Below are 17,597 nucleotides of genomic sequence, written 5' to 3'. Positions count from 1 at the left end.
CGCTCCAGAGAAAAGAGTCCAAGTTTGTCCAGCCTCTCCTGATAACACGTGCCCTCTAATCCAGGCAGCATCCTAGTAAAACTCCTCTGCACCCTCTCTAAAGCCTCGATGTCCTTTCTATAGTGAGGTGACCAGAACTGCATGCAATACTCTAAATGTGTCCTAACCAGAGTTCTATAGAGATGCATCATTTTTCTGGAGAAATTACCCTCCTTTTATTGGGGATGTTGCTTTAATTTTAGTTTCTTCTGCTTTTTAAATAAACTCTGTTTTCTGAGTAAGTTTACTTTGTTTCCTGTACAATTGTTTGACTTAGTCAAGCATGCCACTCCACCTGACACATATAAATACGATTTTGTTCACATTCATTTGGGGGACATTGATGTCACTGGCAATTATCGCCAATCCCTTGCCGAGTGTCTTCCTGGTGTCCACAGGAAACAGCAAGAGCCAACCACGTATAGGCTACACCAGACGAGGATGACAGATTTCCTTCCCTGAAGTATATTGGTGAACAAGATGGGACTTTATGACTTGAGTTGTTTCATGGTGCAAAAAAGGGTGCAGAAGAGACTTATAGTTCACTGTAAGGGATGAGGAACTTCTGTGGAGAAACTGGGGAAAATAGTGTCAGTGTCCCCAAAAGGAGAAGATTAATTAAAGACTTGAGAGGGACATTCAAATCCATGAATGGTTTTAAAAGAAAACATTGGGTGGAACTCTTTTCAGTGGCAGAAGGGTCAATAATCAGAAGGCACAGTGAAAGGTGATTGGCAAAAGAGGGCAACTTGAAGAAACTACTCTTCTGCACAATGAGGTGTTGTGATCTGGAATGGAATGGCAGATTCAATAATAACATTCAAAAGAGGAGTGCATAAATTCTTGAGTGGAGCTAAATTACTGGTCTACAGGGAAAAAAAGCAAGGGACCGAGATTAACTGCATAACTTCATGAAAGAGCTAGCAGGGGCATGGCCTCCCTCTGTGCATTACCACTCAAAGATTCCATGAATCAAGGACACATCAGGGACATGCGTATGCATAGCCATATAAATCTGCCAGTGGCGGTACAATTACAATATTTAAACAACATTTGGACAGGTACATGGACAGAAAAAGCCCAGATGGGTATGGGCTAAAAGCAGGCAAATGGGACTAGCTCAGATAGACATTTTGGTCAGCATGGACAAGTCGGGCCAAAAGGCCTGTTTCTGTGCTGTATAAGTCTATAACTCCATATTTAAATATTATTTCCAGCTGAAACACAGGCAAGTATTTAAGAAATATTTTTGTTGATAGTAATTCGCTCCATTAATGTTTTTATATCACAAAAGGAGGCCAATTGCCATTGTGCCCATACTTTCTAAACCAGCAGTCAATTAGTTCTTCTCCCCTACTCTTTTCTCAAAGCCCTGAAAGACGTCCGTTCCTTGTGAAGATTACAATTGAATCGATTCTCAATACCTTTCTCAACACCTTTTTCGGCAGTTTGCTGCAGACTATTACAGTTCTGTGTAAAAGATATGCTCTCTTCTTGGCATTTTTTGTAGCTGTGATGATGTCAAAATGATCATCATTCTGAAGTTGACCTGTACCTCCACAGGGTGCACAGATTTGAAACTTTCTCTGGTTTAATCTTCATAAATTATTGAACCGACAAAAACTTCTGCTTGTTGCAAAGTAATTGTTGTGGTAAATATATCCTGATAGCACAACACTTTGTTGCACATGCTATAAATGAGCTTTTAACTAAAATTAATCCCTGTCCTTAAAAAAACTAATTTTTTATGTCATTCCCTTAGGTAATTATAATTTCAACATGTTGAGAGTTTTAAAATAAAAAATATATTTCATTTTTTGCTTTTGTTAACAATATTTCTGCTTCTACCTTAGTCTCTTGACCGCATTGGAATTTTGATTTTGCATCTTGTAAAATGTTTAGAAACATAAGTTTAAAAAATTTACTTCTTTCTTTCCTGATATGTTGTCTGGGAGACTTCGATATAATTATATGTTTGGCTTGCCTACAGTCAATTGTATCCAACAGCAACTGATGTTGGGAAAGAAGTGTAAGCCACAAGTTACTAGATGGGGTCAGCTTTCTTTAAGGTCAGCATAACATTTATTCCCTTGGCATTGATGCAACCATGAAGAAAGCACGCCAGCGGCTCTACTTTGTTAGGAGTTTGAGGAGATTCGGTATGTCACCAAAGACTCTTGCATATTTCTGTAGATGTATGGTGGAGAGCATTCTGACTGGTTGCATCACAGCCTGGTATGGAGGCTCCAATGCACAGCATCGCAAGAGGCTGCCGAGGGCTGTAGACTCAGCCAGCTCCATCACGGGCACAACCCTCCCCACCATCAAGGACATCTTCAATTGGCGGTGCCTCAAGAAGGCGGCATCATCACTAAGGACACTCACCATCCGGGACATACCCCGGGGAGGTGGTGCAGGAGCCTGAAGACCCACACTCAATGTTTCATGAATAGCTTCTTCCCCTCCGCCATCAGATTTCTGAATGGTCCCTGAATACGACCTCATTATTCCTTTTTTTTGCACTATTTACTATTGTAATTTACAGTTATTTTATGTCTTGCACTTCACTGCTGCCGCAAAACAACAAATTTCAGCGATAATAAACCTGATTCTCTGGTGTGGAAGAGCTTCTATCAAAATTAAGAAGCTAGAAAGAGAATAATTGCAGCTTTTTCAATCTTTCTCCATAACTGATTTCCCCCATTTCTAGAAAAGTCTTTATTTATTGTGCAGACCTTGCAGGTACCATTCTGTAGCTAAGGTGACTTCGTTTTATCTCTACTATGAGTATCTAACCATGCTCTGTTCAGCAGTTCAGCTCTAGCCCCTTAATAAATACAAGTTAAGTATCCCTAAGGGAGTGTGTTCAAATGGACAAAGTCCTGTTAGCATTATGACCTGTGGCAGAGAGGTTGTACAGGGAGATTCTGTGAGCAGCATTTCCACTCCTTCCCCTGGTGCAAACATTGTTAAAAGCTGCTCTTGGGTTCTATATTTATTCTTCTGATATAATCAGACTTAGGCTAAAGGCACCAATGGCAATCCGTATCCTAACTCTGAGGAATCTGCAACTGTCCACCAATGGAGGCCCTTGCTGTAACAGAGAGCTTCCAAGTACCTGAGCCAGTTCCAGCCAGAACCGTCTGCAAATAGATCAGCCTCTATATCTCTGCAGCTGTCCTGTTCCCCTCACTGTCAAGGACCCGCTGCCAATTGCGCCATTTCTGTGTACATCTGGTCAACTGATGAATGTTTAGGAGCTGTTTTTTCTTGCATTCACAAATGCATGAAAAGAGGTTCCATACCTCACCCTGGATTAATATTTAATGTTCCTAACCCATGCTCTGATAAATAAGCAGGAACTCCAAAACAACTCCCACCATCAAGAATTCTCCTTTAACTGTGAAACTGCTGAACGAACAGGAGATTGTCATTTGGAAAATATCACAACTGCACCTTTACTTGAGTTAGTCACTGTTCCGGTGAATAAATACAAATTCTCCAAGGATGAACTGTGCATAACTCTTAACCTGCTAAATAAGCACAAAACCAGTATAGTTGCAAAGTACATAACCCTACTCCTGCTTAATAAACAACAGCTCTCTGCTATTGTATTACGAGTAACTCTTAATCCACGCAACACAGTCCTCACCCTGTTGAAATCTCACTCAATTCAGATGCCGTTTAAAGCATTTAATTTTTCCACCACTTTCTCTGATAAGAGCTTCTCCTCATGTGTCTATTACCCCCACCCCCCCCGGCTGAAACAACGGAACAGCTAGTAATTCTTCACCTGTCAGGTGAAAGAGAAACTCCACAGACATTGTGCAACCTTTGAAGGTAAAATAAATGTACTATTTCACAAGAAGTGACAATTTCCATTTTAATAGCACAATATCAATTTTGATAAAAGTTTAAAGATAATAATGGTAGAAATCAGTTGTATGTACTATGCACACAATATAATTACCTATGCACATTGAATTCTGCTTCTGAAATGAATTTCAGTTGCAAAATTCAACTCACATATGTTGCAAAGTTGCATGTTTAGCACATATAAGAGGACAAATTTCTACTCCCGTCTTCTTCTCCTTTCTGTCCTCTTGTTGTGCTCCAATCTCCAAATGAAAGAATTATGTGTGTCCCAGAGCCATTGTAAGTCCATCATCAATGAGCAACAGCATTACAGTAACCTGCCCAGTTTCCTCTGACAGCACCTCCCAAATCCTTGGCCTTTTATCACCAAGAAAGATGAGGGAAATGAGTGTACGGAAACACCATCATCTGCAAGTTCCTCTTGAAGCACCATTCTGACTTGGAAAAGTATTGATGGCCTTTCATTGGGTCTAAATCATGGAACTTCCCCCACGCAATAGCTTTGTGGGAGTACCTTCATCAGAAGGACTGCAATAGTTCAAGAATGCAGCTCACCACCATCTACTACAGAGCACTTAGGGACGGACAATAAGTATTGGCCTTTCAGGCAACACCTGGATCTCGAAAATGAACATGCACAAAGAACTAGTTGGCAATTTCCTGCCTTTTATTTCCTTTGCTTCCTTTGGAAGAAATTTTGCTACAACCCATGTCATTTGCCCAAGCTTTTTAAATTCTGCCAAAATTAATTTAGGACATCAGAGAACACTGCATGGAAATTCTACCCCCAATCTTCCATTTGTGCATTTCTAAATACAGCATGATTAAGATCAGTTAAGTGGCCATGCAAGACTCTAAAACTTCATCCATTGACACATTAATACAGTGTGTGACCAAAGTGGTAAGTGCTTTGATAACACCAACACATATCTCTTGGCAGACCCAGGATTTAGTCTTAACTCAAGCATTCACGGGCCAGATATGCTCAAAGGGGATGTCCATCATTGCTGGTGGATTCTTGACTGAGACCACTTCCGCCCCTGGATAAACGGGTGCCCACCAAGCTGTTGCCAAAGTAACGTCAGAGGAAGGGCAATGTAAAATTTAACCCACCCCTTCCCCAAAACAGTTATTACACTATTTCTACATTTCAGGAGCACCTACTCACCCAGTTTTCTCCTCGATGTTGAGAAAGGCTTGTATCACCAGTGGGAGTTCATACTTCACAATGTAAAGGTAACTAGACATGGCTGAAAAGCAGATAAAAGATCATTAAGGTTTAAACCCCAACAATGAACTGTGGCTGAGGACAAAGCTTTGACCTGAGAACTGGGAAAATGGATCCTCAGATGTTTCAGATTGCTCCACATGAAAACACATGTTTTAATTAGTTCCCATGTTACAACTGTCACACACATCAGGCACATTTAATTATTTCTTAAATGCTTCAGAACATCCTGACATAAAACCGAAAATGTTGGAAATTCTTAGCATGTCAGGCAGCATCTGTGGAGGGATAAACAATGTTTCAGGTCAGAATTGATTATTTCCTACTGGGTATTTCCAGCGTTTTCTATTTCAGATTCGCAGCAAATGCAATAATTTGCTTTGAGATATTCTAGGGTTTTTTTCTAATTGCAAATCTTTCCTTTTTTTCTTTTATTTTAGGAATATTCAAGTGATAAGTTAATTCTGTGTCATTGCCACATCCTTTCTGTGGATGATTGCAACAGAGTTATATAGCACAGAAACAGGCCATTTAGTCCACAGAGTCTGTGCCAACCCAACAAGCATTCATTTACATTAATCCTACCCAAATCACATTTTATTCTCCCCACATTCCCATTAACTCCCTGCAGATTCCACTTCTCACCTACACACTAGGAGCTATCCACAGTGAGTAATTAATCTACCAACCCACACATCTTTGAGATACATGAGGAAAACAGAGCATTCAGGGGAAACCCACACAGGAAGATGTACAAACTCCACACAGACAGCAGCGGAGGTCAGGACTGAACCTGGGATGGTGGAACTATTCTACTAGCTATGCCACTGTGCCATCTATGAGTCTGAGTCGAAAGATAACTTACTAGCATTCTCAAATAAGTTAATTGCTAATGATGCATAGAGGGGAAAATAAACAAAACAAATTATAAGATCCACAAGAGGATGTGCAGTGGGGACCCATAGGGAGATATATTATGCATTCAGTGGGCAGACTTAATTGAATTATACTCGTGTATGAAAGCCACAGGTGCAGTCTGATGTTGGACCACTCCAATGGATAAATGTTAAGTGCGATAGATCACTAATGAGCAGAAGTTAGTCAGCTTGAGGTAGCTTGAAAGGAATAATTGGCCATGCAGAGAATGCAGGTGTTATGGTGGTTCAGTGTTAATGCTTCAATCAGACTCAATGAAGTGATATCCTGGCAGGGGTTATATAAACATTTTGATTGGGTTGTGCTCATTTCAGTTTTGCAAAGGGGAGAAAAGGTTCAAATCCCTCAAATAAAAAAAAAGAGAAAATGTTCTTTTTTTCTCTGGAATACATGATACTTTAACAAAATCAAGACAGCACTATGCCTAAAGTGCTTCAATTGTCTCATTATTCACTGAGGATCCCAACATACAGAAAGCCAGACCTGGATAATACAGTACAATGCAAGGTAATCCTAAGAAATTCACCAGTAGAAAATGCCACTCTTCCCATAATAAATATGAAATAAATGTGGAATTTCTTCAATTATCAAGGACCTTTTCATGAAATCCAGGATTTCGCGCCAAGTGGTCTAGGGAACCACTTCCTTCCAACCTATTGGTTAAAAAAGAAGACACGTTGACATGTAAAATTTAAAATTCTGAAGTTCCATATAAGGAAGGGAAGTAGTTCTGTGAACAGAGGATATAATCCCTTTGACTAAACCAAGTTATTTTTTCTCTTGTATGTACTTAGTATTCTGGGAAAAGTCTGCCTTAAATTAAATTCTCAACAAAAATAATTCTGATTGAGTGATGCCACAATGATACAAGGAAAAATAGACAGTGAGCCCATATTAGAAGCAATAAATAAGACTGGGGGGGTGGAGACCATATTGGCCCCCGGGCCGAGTCTCCCATTCATAGCTGAACAAGTTCAGCATCAAGCTCTGCCCAATCTCAATACCTCTTGATTCCCTCTAGCTATCTTGAGTGCACCCAGCAACCAAGGATCCACTGTCCTTAAAGGTACAGAATTTGATAGATTTCAGGTCTCAGTTCACACCAGAGTGGCAGGGTTACCTTGCATTGTATTGTATTATCCTGGACTGGCTTTCTGTATGTTAGGATCCTCAGTGAGTAATGAAACAATTGAAGCACATTAGATAGAGTGCCATCCTTGCAAAACACAGTGTTCCCCACAGATCTTGTCAGGCACATTCATCAGCAGTACCTGTGCTAAAACTAACACTAAGTACTTAATTTCAAGCCCGCAGAATTTTCAAATCTTCGGTTTGACTTCTTACCTCCAATATTCTGTAGGGTGATTGCAATAGCAGCGGCTAATTTTCCAGGCGTTCCAAATGCCCTAAGACCGAGCTGTTCATAAGCACGGATTCCTGGGAGGTGAAAAAAAAGTGACGTCAGTCACTAGACATAAAGCCCAGATTTTGGAACATAGAACACTACAGCACAGTACGGGCCCTTTGGCCCACAATGTTATGCTGACATTTTATCCTGCTCTAAGATCTATCTAACCCTTCCCTCCCACATAGTCCCCTATTTATGTGTCTATCATGTGTCATATATATATAGTCATGTGTCTATCTAAGACTCTCTTAAATGTCCCTAATGTATCTGCCCCCACAACCTCTGCCGGCAGTGCGTTCCACGCACCCACCACTCTCTGTGTAAAAAACTTACCCCTGACATCCTCCTTATACCTTCCTCTAATCACCATAAAATTATGTCCCCTCATGTTAGCCATTGTCACACTGGGAAAAAGTCTCTGACTGTCCACTCGATTTATGCCTCTTATCATCTTGTACGCCTCTACAAGTCACTTCTCATCCTCCTTCTCTCCAAAGAGAAAAGCCCTAGCTCGCTCAACCTATCCTCATAAGACATGCCCTCCAATCCAGGCAACATCCTGGTAAATCTCCTCTACACCCTCTCTAAAGCTTCCACATCCTTTCTATAATGAGATGCCCAGAACTGAACACAATACTCCAAGTGTGGTCTGACCAGAGTTCTATAGAGCTGCAACATCACCTCACAGCTCTTGAACTCAATACCCCAACTAATGAAGGCCAACACACCATAAGCCTTCTTAACAACACTATCGACCTGCATGGCAACCTTGAGGGATCTATGGATGGAAATATTTGCATAACCAAAAAGCATACATTAAAACCAAAAGGCACTAACAACAACTAGGAAAATGGAGAGGCAGAGATGAAGTTTAGGGCTTTAGCAGCTTCCAAAGATGGAGCCATTAAATTTGCAAATAAGCAAGCAGCCAATATTAGAGACACACAGTTATCTCAGGTAGTGTAGGGCTAAGTCATGTGGTACAATATCTGTGCAGGTGAAGGAGATACAGATGATCTCATGGAGACGGTGGGTACAAAGAGAATGGATAATCTGTTATAAGGCTTTTATTGAAGAGATATCCTAGCTGAAAATCCAGAGCGTAAATGTTCCTGAAGTGTGCCATATCGACCAGAATTTAAGCCAGGATCTGAAAATATACAGAATGGCTTTGTAGGACGGCCCTTGCAATGTTGTTGTTCCCATGTGGAGGATCAGGGCTGGGTCCCAGAACCCGGTCTTAAGACAGACTCCTGGCAAAGCTATGAGCTTGGGGACAAGCTTCTTGACTCTCTCTTGGTCTAGTGATGGTGCAGGATATGTACAAACTAAAAAATAGTAGAAGGTTGAACTAACTAGTGGATGGTCAAAGGCAACAGTAATTCACAGGTTTCCGCAGGCACCAACACTGCTTGAGTGTATTCCTGAAGGGTCCATCACATATGCTGCCACCTCCAACTGCATTGCCTGGTATTCAAAGAAATGAGGGAGAAAATTGCTCTCAATCTGTCAAGCTAGCACTCACAATCAGTACTTGAAGGTCAGCATGTACATGTTGAGCCAAAGGGCCTGCTTTTGTGTTGTATGACTTGATTATACAGTGGTGGCTGTGCTTCTGTTAAGTTCAATAGAACCAAATTTTGGGAGTGGAATGCAATGCATAGCCACTGCAATGTTAATGTAAATGGGCAAAAAAGTCAGCATGTACATGGTGGGCTGAAGGGACTATTTCTGTGCTCTGTGACTCTATGTGTTCCAGGAGAAAAATCCTGGAGAACTGGTCATGGGTCAAGTGGAAGACTGTCTTGCAATGTTCCTCTGGGTGTAGTGGAGCACAAACTTTTCATCTCTTCTCCTCCAACTGTGCCCCATAGATACTTTGTGATATTGTTACCAGATCTATAGATTCACACAGCCTCAGGGTATCAGCTTCCAGTTGTTCAACCAGCTCGGGAAATAGCCTGGACAATAATTGCAAAGACCATCAGAGCTCACAGATCCATACACATGATTGTTAACCAAAGCATCTGCGGCCTATTCTCAACATTAGCCTGTTTGTTTAATAAATGAAAATCCCACTTTGGGTATGAGAGGACCTGGTTCCTGAGAGAAGCAAAATGGATACTAATGCTGATTTTTTTCAGCCAAGATGATCAGTCCAATCATACAATAAACAAGAACTGGCTGTACATTCTCTCGAGCCTGACCCAACCTTCAATAAGACTAACCACCTCCTGTCCACTTTCTTGCCCTCTCCCCACAGTTGCAGAAATCTATCTCAGACTAAAACAAACAATGGCTGAGCATCCAAAACCATCTGAGGCAGTGAACGCCAAAGATTCACAACCCTCCATGAGAACAAATATCTCCTCCTCCAAATCCTAACTCCCTGACACTTTATCCTGAGACTATGCCCTCTAGCTCTAGACTCTCCGGCTCCTCAGCACCCACACCCTCAATCCCTCTCAAATCCTTTTATCTTTCAGTGAGGGGCAAGCTTGATGGTCAAATTGATCTTCCACGTCCATCAATTTTGTTTGCAATTTTCCTTTGATCCTGGCATCAACGTCACTGAAGCATCAATCTCCTATGTGTGTGTTTAATTTCATCTTATCTGGTACTCATGAGTTTCTTCAGTAAATTACCTCTAAACATTGACAGCAAATAACAGAAAGGATATGTATCAAAGCCACTTCACTTACCAACCACTCCAGAAGCCTTCAGAAGCAGGTGAATGGAATAGGAGGAGAGGAGGGCCACAGCTGACAACAGAAAGCTAAAACAAAACAGGATGAAAGGCAGATGATTACTTTCAACATCAATTCTTCAATCAAACTGATCACTAAGAAAGTTTATGCATTCATGTTAAATTATCGACTCTTGGATTTACCAGATGCTTGAGACTTAAGATATTCAGACAAGTGACTGAAGAGTCCTTCAACAATCAGACTGCAGCACGAGCTTTGCCCAGAACAGAGAGTGATTTTGGAAAAGTGCCCCTTTTTGAGTTTACCTTTTAGAAATCGTAATAATTATGGCTGGTAGCTCAAGGAACAGTACAGGCACAGGCCCTTCAGCCCACAATGTTGTGCTGAATTAACTAATCCCTTCTACCTACATAATGTCCCTATCCCTCCATTCTCTGCACATTCATGTGCCTTTCTAAGAGCCTCTTAAATGCCTCTATCGTATCTGCCTCCACCACCACCCTTGGCGGCACATTCCAGCACCCACCGCTCTATGTGTAAAAAAACTGTTGCCCACACATCTCGTTTGAACTTATCCCCTCTCACCTTAAATGCATTCTCTAAAGACATTAAAGCCATAAAGACATCTGGAAGTTCCATTTCTTAATGTTCCATCTCCCAATATTTTTGGAAGTATATCCCTCACACTGAATTAGGAGGGGATTCCAGAGGAGTTCATGAGAGTTTCATTGAAGATGCAGAAGATCAGTGGAGACTCCCATTTCAATGTGCACTCTGCTTTGCAGTTAGATGCCTGGAATTTAGTCAGTTGCATGACCTACCATCTGCGACCCTATTTGTCACTGCTGTACAGTGCCTAGTCAATGTTTTGCCCTTTGTTTATTGTCCCCTCACACCCAAGAGGACCACCAGGTCACCCTCCTCAGAATTTGTGTCAATATTGGAAGTTGTCTGAGCGGCATGCTGTGTCTGGCCATTTGAAAGTGTAGGAGTCTGGGATTGGCTGATTGCTCCTTCAGCCTCCCCTTCAGTCCCATAATCCAGTAGGAAGCACCTCACTTATAGCACCAAGCAGCCCAATTATATCACAGGCCTAGAAATTTCCTTTGAGGCACCACATTTCAGCCCTGCCTGTATTACGTCAAAGTCACGTGGATCCCTTGTGATCTAACTTAAATTATCTTTCAACCAAGAAAATAAGTTCAACCCCTCCATGTGCTCAGGGCACTTCTGCAGTGTTTATTCCAGTAGAGAGGATGGCTGTGAGAACTGGAAGTGGAGCAAATTCTATTTCAGAGATAATGCCCAAGATTTGCCTCCTAATCACAGAAATTCCCCTGCCCGAGTGTCATTTCTGCTGGTGGATTGAGCTGATGACATTGGAATGTTCTCTGAATCAGAATCACTTGCCCCTCGTGCTTTGAAACATGTGGAATACACTTGTCATGCGTTCCACGGATAAGATTGGACAGATGGACAAAAGGCTGCACAGCTGGACGGATGAGTGGATAAAACCAGTGGGACTGACAGACACTGGGTGAAGGAATTTGCATCAGCTGGGCTCTGTCCTGTCGAATAACCTGTCTATCACTCACCATTCTACTTTGGCCATGCTCCCTTCACCAATGATCAGTCTGCTCTACACATGGGTTCAACCTGTGCTTGCTACACAAGAATCCTTTCTAATTATTGCAAATAGGTTAGGTGATTTGTAAGTCGGTCTCAGGCTATCAATAACCACCAGCTCTATTTTAAGCCTTACTGAATATAGAGTTACACAGCATGGAAAACAAGCCCTTTGGCCCAACTGGTCCATGCCGACCAAGATGCCCCATCCAAGCTAGTCCCATTTGCCAGTGTTTGGCCCATAACCTTCTGAACTTTTCCAATCCATGTACCTGTCCAACTGTCTTTTAAATGTTGTTATTGACCCTGCCTCAACCACTTCTTCTGGCAGTTCATTCCACATAGATACCACCCTTTGGGTAAAAAAGTTGCCCCCCAAGTTCCTATTAAATCCTTCCGCTCTCACCGTAAATCTATGTCCTCTAGTTCTTGATTCCCCAACCCTGGGAAAAAGACTGACTGCGTTCACCCTATATATGTTCCTCATGAAGTGCACTAATTAGGAAGGCTGTAAAATGTGGTAATTCAGATGAATTTAGTAGAGATGATTTTATGCCCCTCTTCAAACTGTCTCCAGCATGAGGTGCCATTTAAGCAGCACACTTATTTCTTATTCATTCAATTGATCCAGATAAAAGATCACTTGTTCTAATATGCTTGGGCTGACTACCTGAAAGAGTGGCCCAATCAGTGGCACTCTCCTGCACTCTATTCAAAGCCTTGAAAATTCTCCTTAAAGCACTTATCCAATTTGCCCTTGAATATTGGTACCAAATCCAATTCCAGGCAGATACATTTAATTTCTTTCATTTAAGTCCTTTCATTATCTACTTGTTTCACAGTATCTTTGGACACAAGCTGAGGAGGTAGGTGGCAGGATGGGGCAGGGCTGGGGTGGTTCTACTTTAATTAGAAAACAATAAGACCGGTGCAAATTGTAGACTTCCCCCCATTCCTCTTCTGACTGCCTTCTTTCCTACTCCTTCAGGGGATCTGGCCGTGAAGTTGTGAGTGTGCAGAATGGTTACCCTTATCTGAAAACTCCATGCAACTGTGTATGCAGCATCCCTGCTCTCTCATGAAGGCTTTTTAACCTGTCACGGTAAGGTCTCAATGGTCACCCCAATCACTTGGACATCATCCCAAGTGACCATTGTTCACATGTATGCTTAGTCGCAGGCAGTAGTGATTGATTAACCTGTGGCATTGATACTGTCCAAGAAGAAATGGCAGAAGTTCAGAGATTGTTCCTCTTCTTCATTCCTGGAGCTCAGGTTTCAGTGTGGTGATTTTGCAGAGGCTCTAATTCAGCACTAAAATGGCAGCCTCCTTCTAAAGGGCCCCATCTGGGAAACAGGGAAATATCAGGCTAATGGGGAGAACTCTCCTGATGCTGAGGTATATTTTGGGCAATTTTAATCCACCATAGGATACTAAATGGATCAGGTGAAAGGCTAAATATACAACCTCCTGGTCTCTGCTCTCTACTGAAGTAACTGGAGGCTGATACTGAGCAAGCAGGTAAATAAGGTACGTACCCTCATTGGTTGCTCACCTGGTGAGGTGAATTAAACTGGCCTCATCCATTGCTGAGGAACAACAGAATAGAGGGACCTTCGCCCCAGATCATTGAATCATACAGCATGGAAATAGGGCCTTTGGCCCACTGATTTCACACTGACCATCAACTACTTATTTACATTATTCCCATTTCATTCTCTTCACATTCCCCTCAACTCCACACCCCCGACTCCCCTCCGATTCCACCACTCACCTACAGACAGGGCACTTTACAGTGGACAATTAAGCCACGTGTCTATGGGAGGTGAGAGGAGAACTGGAACTGGAAGGAAACCCACACCATCACACAGACAACATACAAACGCCACACAGACAGCACCGGAGGTCAAGCTTGAACCTGGGTTGCTGCAGCTGCGGTACCTGCCTGATTGCCAACAACTTCCATTGACAAAAGCTCTGTTCTCACAGCAAGACAAAACAGCATTGTGGGAACATAATTCATAATGATTTCAGACATCAGCACATTCCAGTTTCTCTTTAGCAGTCTGGGTGAAATTTTAATTCTGATTATCTTTTGTCCATAGCAGAGCAAGGGAATGGAATACTTTCAGATTCACAGTCATGCTTCTGGACAAGGTAAGAGACACAACTTGTGCACAGCAAGATCCCACAGAGAGAACAGGGGTGTGGAGGAGAGAGAGAGGGTGGGGGGGAGAGAGACAGAGAGGTGGAGATAGAAACAGAAGGAGGTAGAAGGAGAGATATAGAAAGAAAGGCATAGAGAGAGAGAAAGTAGAGAGAAAGACAGGGGGGGTGGACAGAGAAACAGAAGGAGTGAAAGAGGAATGAGAGGGAGAGATAGAGAAAGAAAGGCATAGAGAGAGGGAGAGAAAGAGAGGGAGAGAGGGATGGAGAGGGAGAGAGAGAGAGAGTGAGAGAGAGAGGTGGAGAGAGAGGGAGAGAAGCATTCTAGTCTTCCACGGTCAGGAAGGCTGTGGGTTCAATTCCCATTCCAGGAAACTAAGCACAAAAATCCAGGGTGACATTCCTGAGGCAGTGCTGAAGTTGGGGGTGGGACAGCCCTGCCTTCCTAATGAGGTGAAAAAATGAGGGTCTCTCAGGCATATGTGAAGAAAGTCTCACAGCACTATTTTGAATAATAATTGGGGAGTTATCCCCAGCATCCTGTCCAATATTTATCCCTCAGTGAACGTCACTGAAGAAAACCTATCCAGTCGTTATCATATTGGTGTGTGTGGATGTTTGTTGTCCACAAGTTGGGCATGCACATTTCCTGGAGTAGAACAGTGACTTTAATGTACTTTAATGGCTGTGAAGAACTTTGCATGAGAGGTTTTTTTATAAATTTGTGTTTCTTCTTGTTTTACCAGCTTACTCTTAGTGAAACAGGTTATATTTTTGTGCCTAAATTTGACTCAACATTTTATTCAGTGACTATGACTGTGCAAGATGACTTTAACCCTTTATTAAGACGTCATGTGTAAACTTTGCTGTAGGTGACATGTTCAGAAGACTTAATGATCACCCATTAATAAGATGTGGCACTGATTGCTGATTGAGTTTCAAAGCTGACTGTTTATTTGAAATAGCTCCTGCTGCCGCATCGAGCCTGATCTTGCATGTATTGCTGCTCTGTTGTTTGACTCACGTACTGCAAGGTTTCAGTGTGGTGTATCACAGTGTGTTCCGTCAGACGAGACTGACCGGAACATCTGGGTGAATTAGTGACATGGATTAGTGAAGGAGAAAAAGAATCATTAAATCCTCCTTCTTTACTCAGAGCTAAAATGAGGATTTAAATCTCATCAGCCTTTAGATGCTAAACCTCCACTTCACCTTTTAAAACAGCTAGAGGCAAGGCAATACATTTCATGCAGAGTGCAACAGTAGCTGATTTGATTTTTTCTGACACCTGGATCCTGTATAAATCTGGTTTTAGCGCAATGTTAGAAAAGTGACGTCTGAGAGGTAATCTGACCTGTCTCTGCACTGGAGAAGTTAGCAGGTATTATACAGTAAAACACAAATATTCTATTCTCTGATCTGTCAAATAAATCCAGAACGTTTCAAAATTGGAAGCTCACATCTCCAAATCCCTTGATCTGGTAAATATTTTGATTAGCCCTGGACTGCAAAGAATTCTTAAATCCAAATCACAGAAGCAAGTGTTAAAGTAGATGACACAACTATATATTTTCAGTTTCTAACCTCCTCTGTAGTTATGGTCTTCATATGTTATACTCGCATCTTCTGTTGCCCTAGTTCCAGCTCAGTGGCTCTCAAAATTATTTTTATCAGTAGATGGGGTTCTGCATCACACTTGAGTCTGAGACCCAATTGCACCTCAATATCAATAGAATGGAGTTCAGAAAACACAGCAACATTCGGTTATACAAATGTATTGTTTACGTGAAATGTTAACTCAGTCTATTTAATCCTGGAGCAACTATCAATGGCAGCAGAAGCTGTCAGAATAATTTGCATTTCTCTACTCAGAGAGCTGTAGATGCTCGGTTGCTGACTATATTTAGGGCTCAGAGAGACAGATGTTTGGATACTAAAGGGATATGGAAATTAGATGAGAAAGTACACTTTCAGATACAGGATCAGCTATGATTCAGAATGGCATATGGCCTATTCCTGCTTCTGTTCCTGGTGCCCCTCCACTGTTGAAACACAAAGACAATCATATGATGTAATTACACTTGGCGGTGATGCAGAAGTAAATTACAAAACTAATAATCCAGAACCCTGAACCAATAATCCAGAGACTTGAGTTCAAATCCACCATGGTAAATGTCGAATTTAAATTTTGGTTAATACTGTAGACTTTGAAAAAAAATCGACAGCCAGTCTTAGATCTCAAAAACTATCTAACTATTGTAAAAACCCATCTGGTCTGCTGATATCCTTCCTGGGAGTACATTTGCCATCCTCGTCCTGCCTGGCCCAAGTGTGACTCCCGACCCACCCCATGAGGCTGGCATATAAATACCGTCTGAAATGGCCCAGCAAGTCACTCAGTTGTACCAGTACCACTACATTCTCAAACAGAGAAGGAATAAAACTGGACAGACCATCTGGTATCGACCTTGGCTCCAAATTTGGACACTTCAAAGTCATTCCCATCCCAGTCAACCTTGCAAACCACCTCTCAGAAATATCTAGGGACTGGTGTCTAAATTGAGAGAGCTGTCCCACAGATAAGTTCGTCCCGACAACACCTCCCAAACCAGTGACATTAATCACCAGCGAGGACAAGAACAGCAGGTGCATGGAAACACCACTGCCTGCAGGCTTTCCTCTATGTCATACACCACCCTGATCTTGAAATATTGGTATTGGTTTATTATTGTCACTTGTACAGAGGTACAGTGAAAAGCTTGTCTTGTATACCGATCGTACAGGTCAATTCATTACACAGTGCAGTTACATTGAGTTAGTACAGAGTCCATTGATGTAGTACAGGTAAAAGCAGTAACAGTACAAAATGTCACAGCTACAGAGAAGGTGCAGTGCAATAAGGTGCAAGGTCACAACAAGGTAGATCGTGAGGTCATAGTCCATCTCATTGTATAAGGGAACCGTTCAATAGTCTTATCACAGTGGGGTAGAAGCGTCCTTCATCATCGCTGGATTTTGATCTTTGAACTCCTTACCAAACAGCATTGTAGGAGTACCTTTACTCAGGGACTGCAGCCGTTGAAGGAACTGGCTCACCACCACCTTCTCAAGGACAGTCAGAGGACAGGCGAAAAATGCTGACCTGCCAGCAGTGTCCAGATCCCAAAAAAGGATTAAATTTAAAAAAAACTAATTAATATCTTTGGCTATTTCATTTGTTGCTTGAGTGCAGAAAACGTAGTTTCTTGCCCACAACACTTCCCAACTCTATTGAAAGCTAACTACATGATATGGGACCAGAGTCATGACCAGTAATGGTGCAAACTTCCCTTCCCTGAAGGATAATAGGGAATCAATCACTGAAAAGATGTTAGAAATCTGACCTAAAACAGGAATTGCAAGAAACATTCAGCAGGTCAGGCAGCATCTGTGAAGAGAGAAACAGAGTGAATGTTTCAGGTCAATGACTCTTCACAGTCACAGACAATTTCCTGAAATGTAATAGAATTATTGAACTCTATGAATTCAGATCAGCTCCCAGCAAATAAACTTCTGCTATCTTCTATTAGCATGAAGGGTTTGATGTGGAGAAACTCTTTCCATTGGTTGA

The 17,597-nt window shown here is 41.9% G+C and overlaps 1 protein-coding gene across 2 annotated transcripts in view; it reads right to left on the bottom strand.

Annotated features, from left to right (window-relative positions):
• slc38a3b (solute carrier family 38 member 3b) overlaps nucleotides 1-17,597 on the bottom strand; it is a 108,050-nt gene that overhangs the window by 46,904 nt on the left and 43,549 nt on the right. For both annotated transcript variants that reach the window (XM_052018948.1, XM_052018949.1), the window contains exons 5-7: nucleotides 10,190-10,263; nucleotides 7,424-7,516; nucleotides 5,084-5,165 (exon numbers count right to left, since the gene is read on the bottom strand). In XM_052018948.1, coding sequence (XP_051874908.1) covers nucleotides 5,084-5,165; nucleotides 7,424-7,516; nucleotides 10,190-10,263 — 249 coding nt within the window. The remainder of the gene's footprint in view (nucleotides 1-5,083; nucleotides 5,166-7,423; nucleotides 7,517-10,189; nucleotides 10,264-17,597) is intronic.

The sequence above is a fragment of the Pristis pectinata genome, chromosome 6 (genome assembly GCF_009764475.1).
Source record: "Pristis pectinata isolate sPriPec2 chromosome 6, sPriPec2.1.pri, whole genome shotgun sequence".
Lineage (NCBI taxonomy): Eukaryota > Metazoa > Chordata > Chondrichthyes > Rhinopristiformes > Pristidae > Pristis > Pristis pectinata.
Note: the sequence above shows the minus strand (reverse complement) of the source record. Positions and strands in the feature narration are given on the sequence as shown.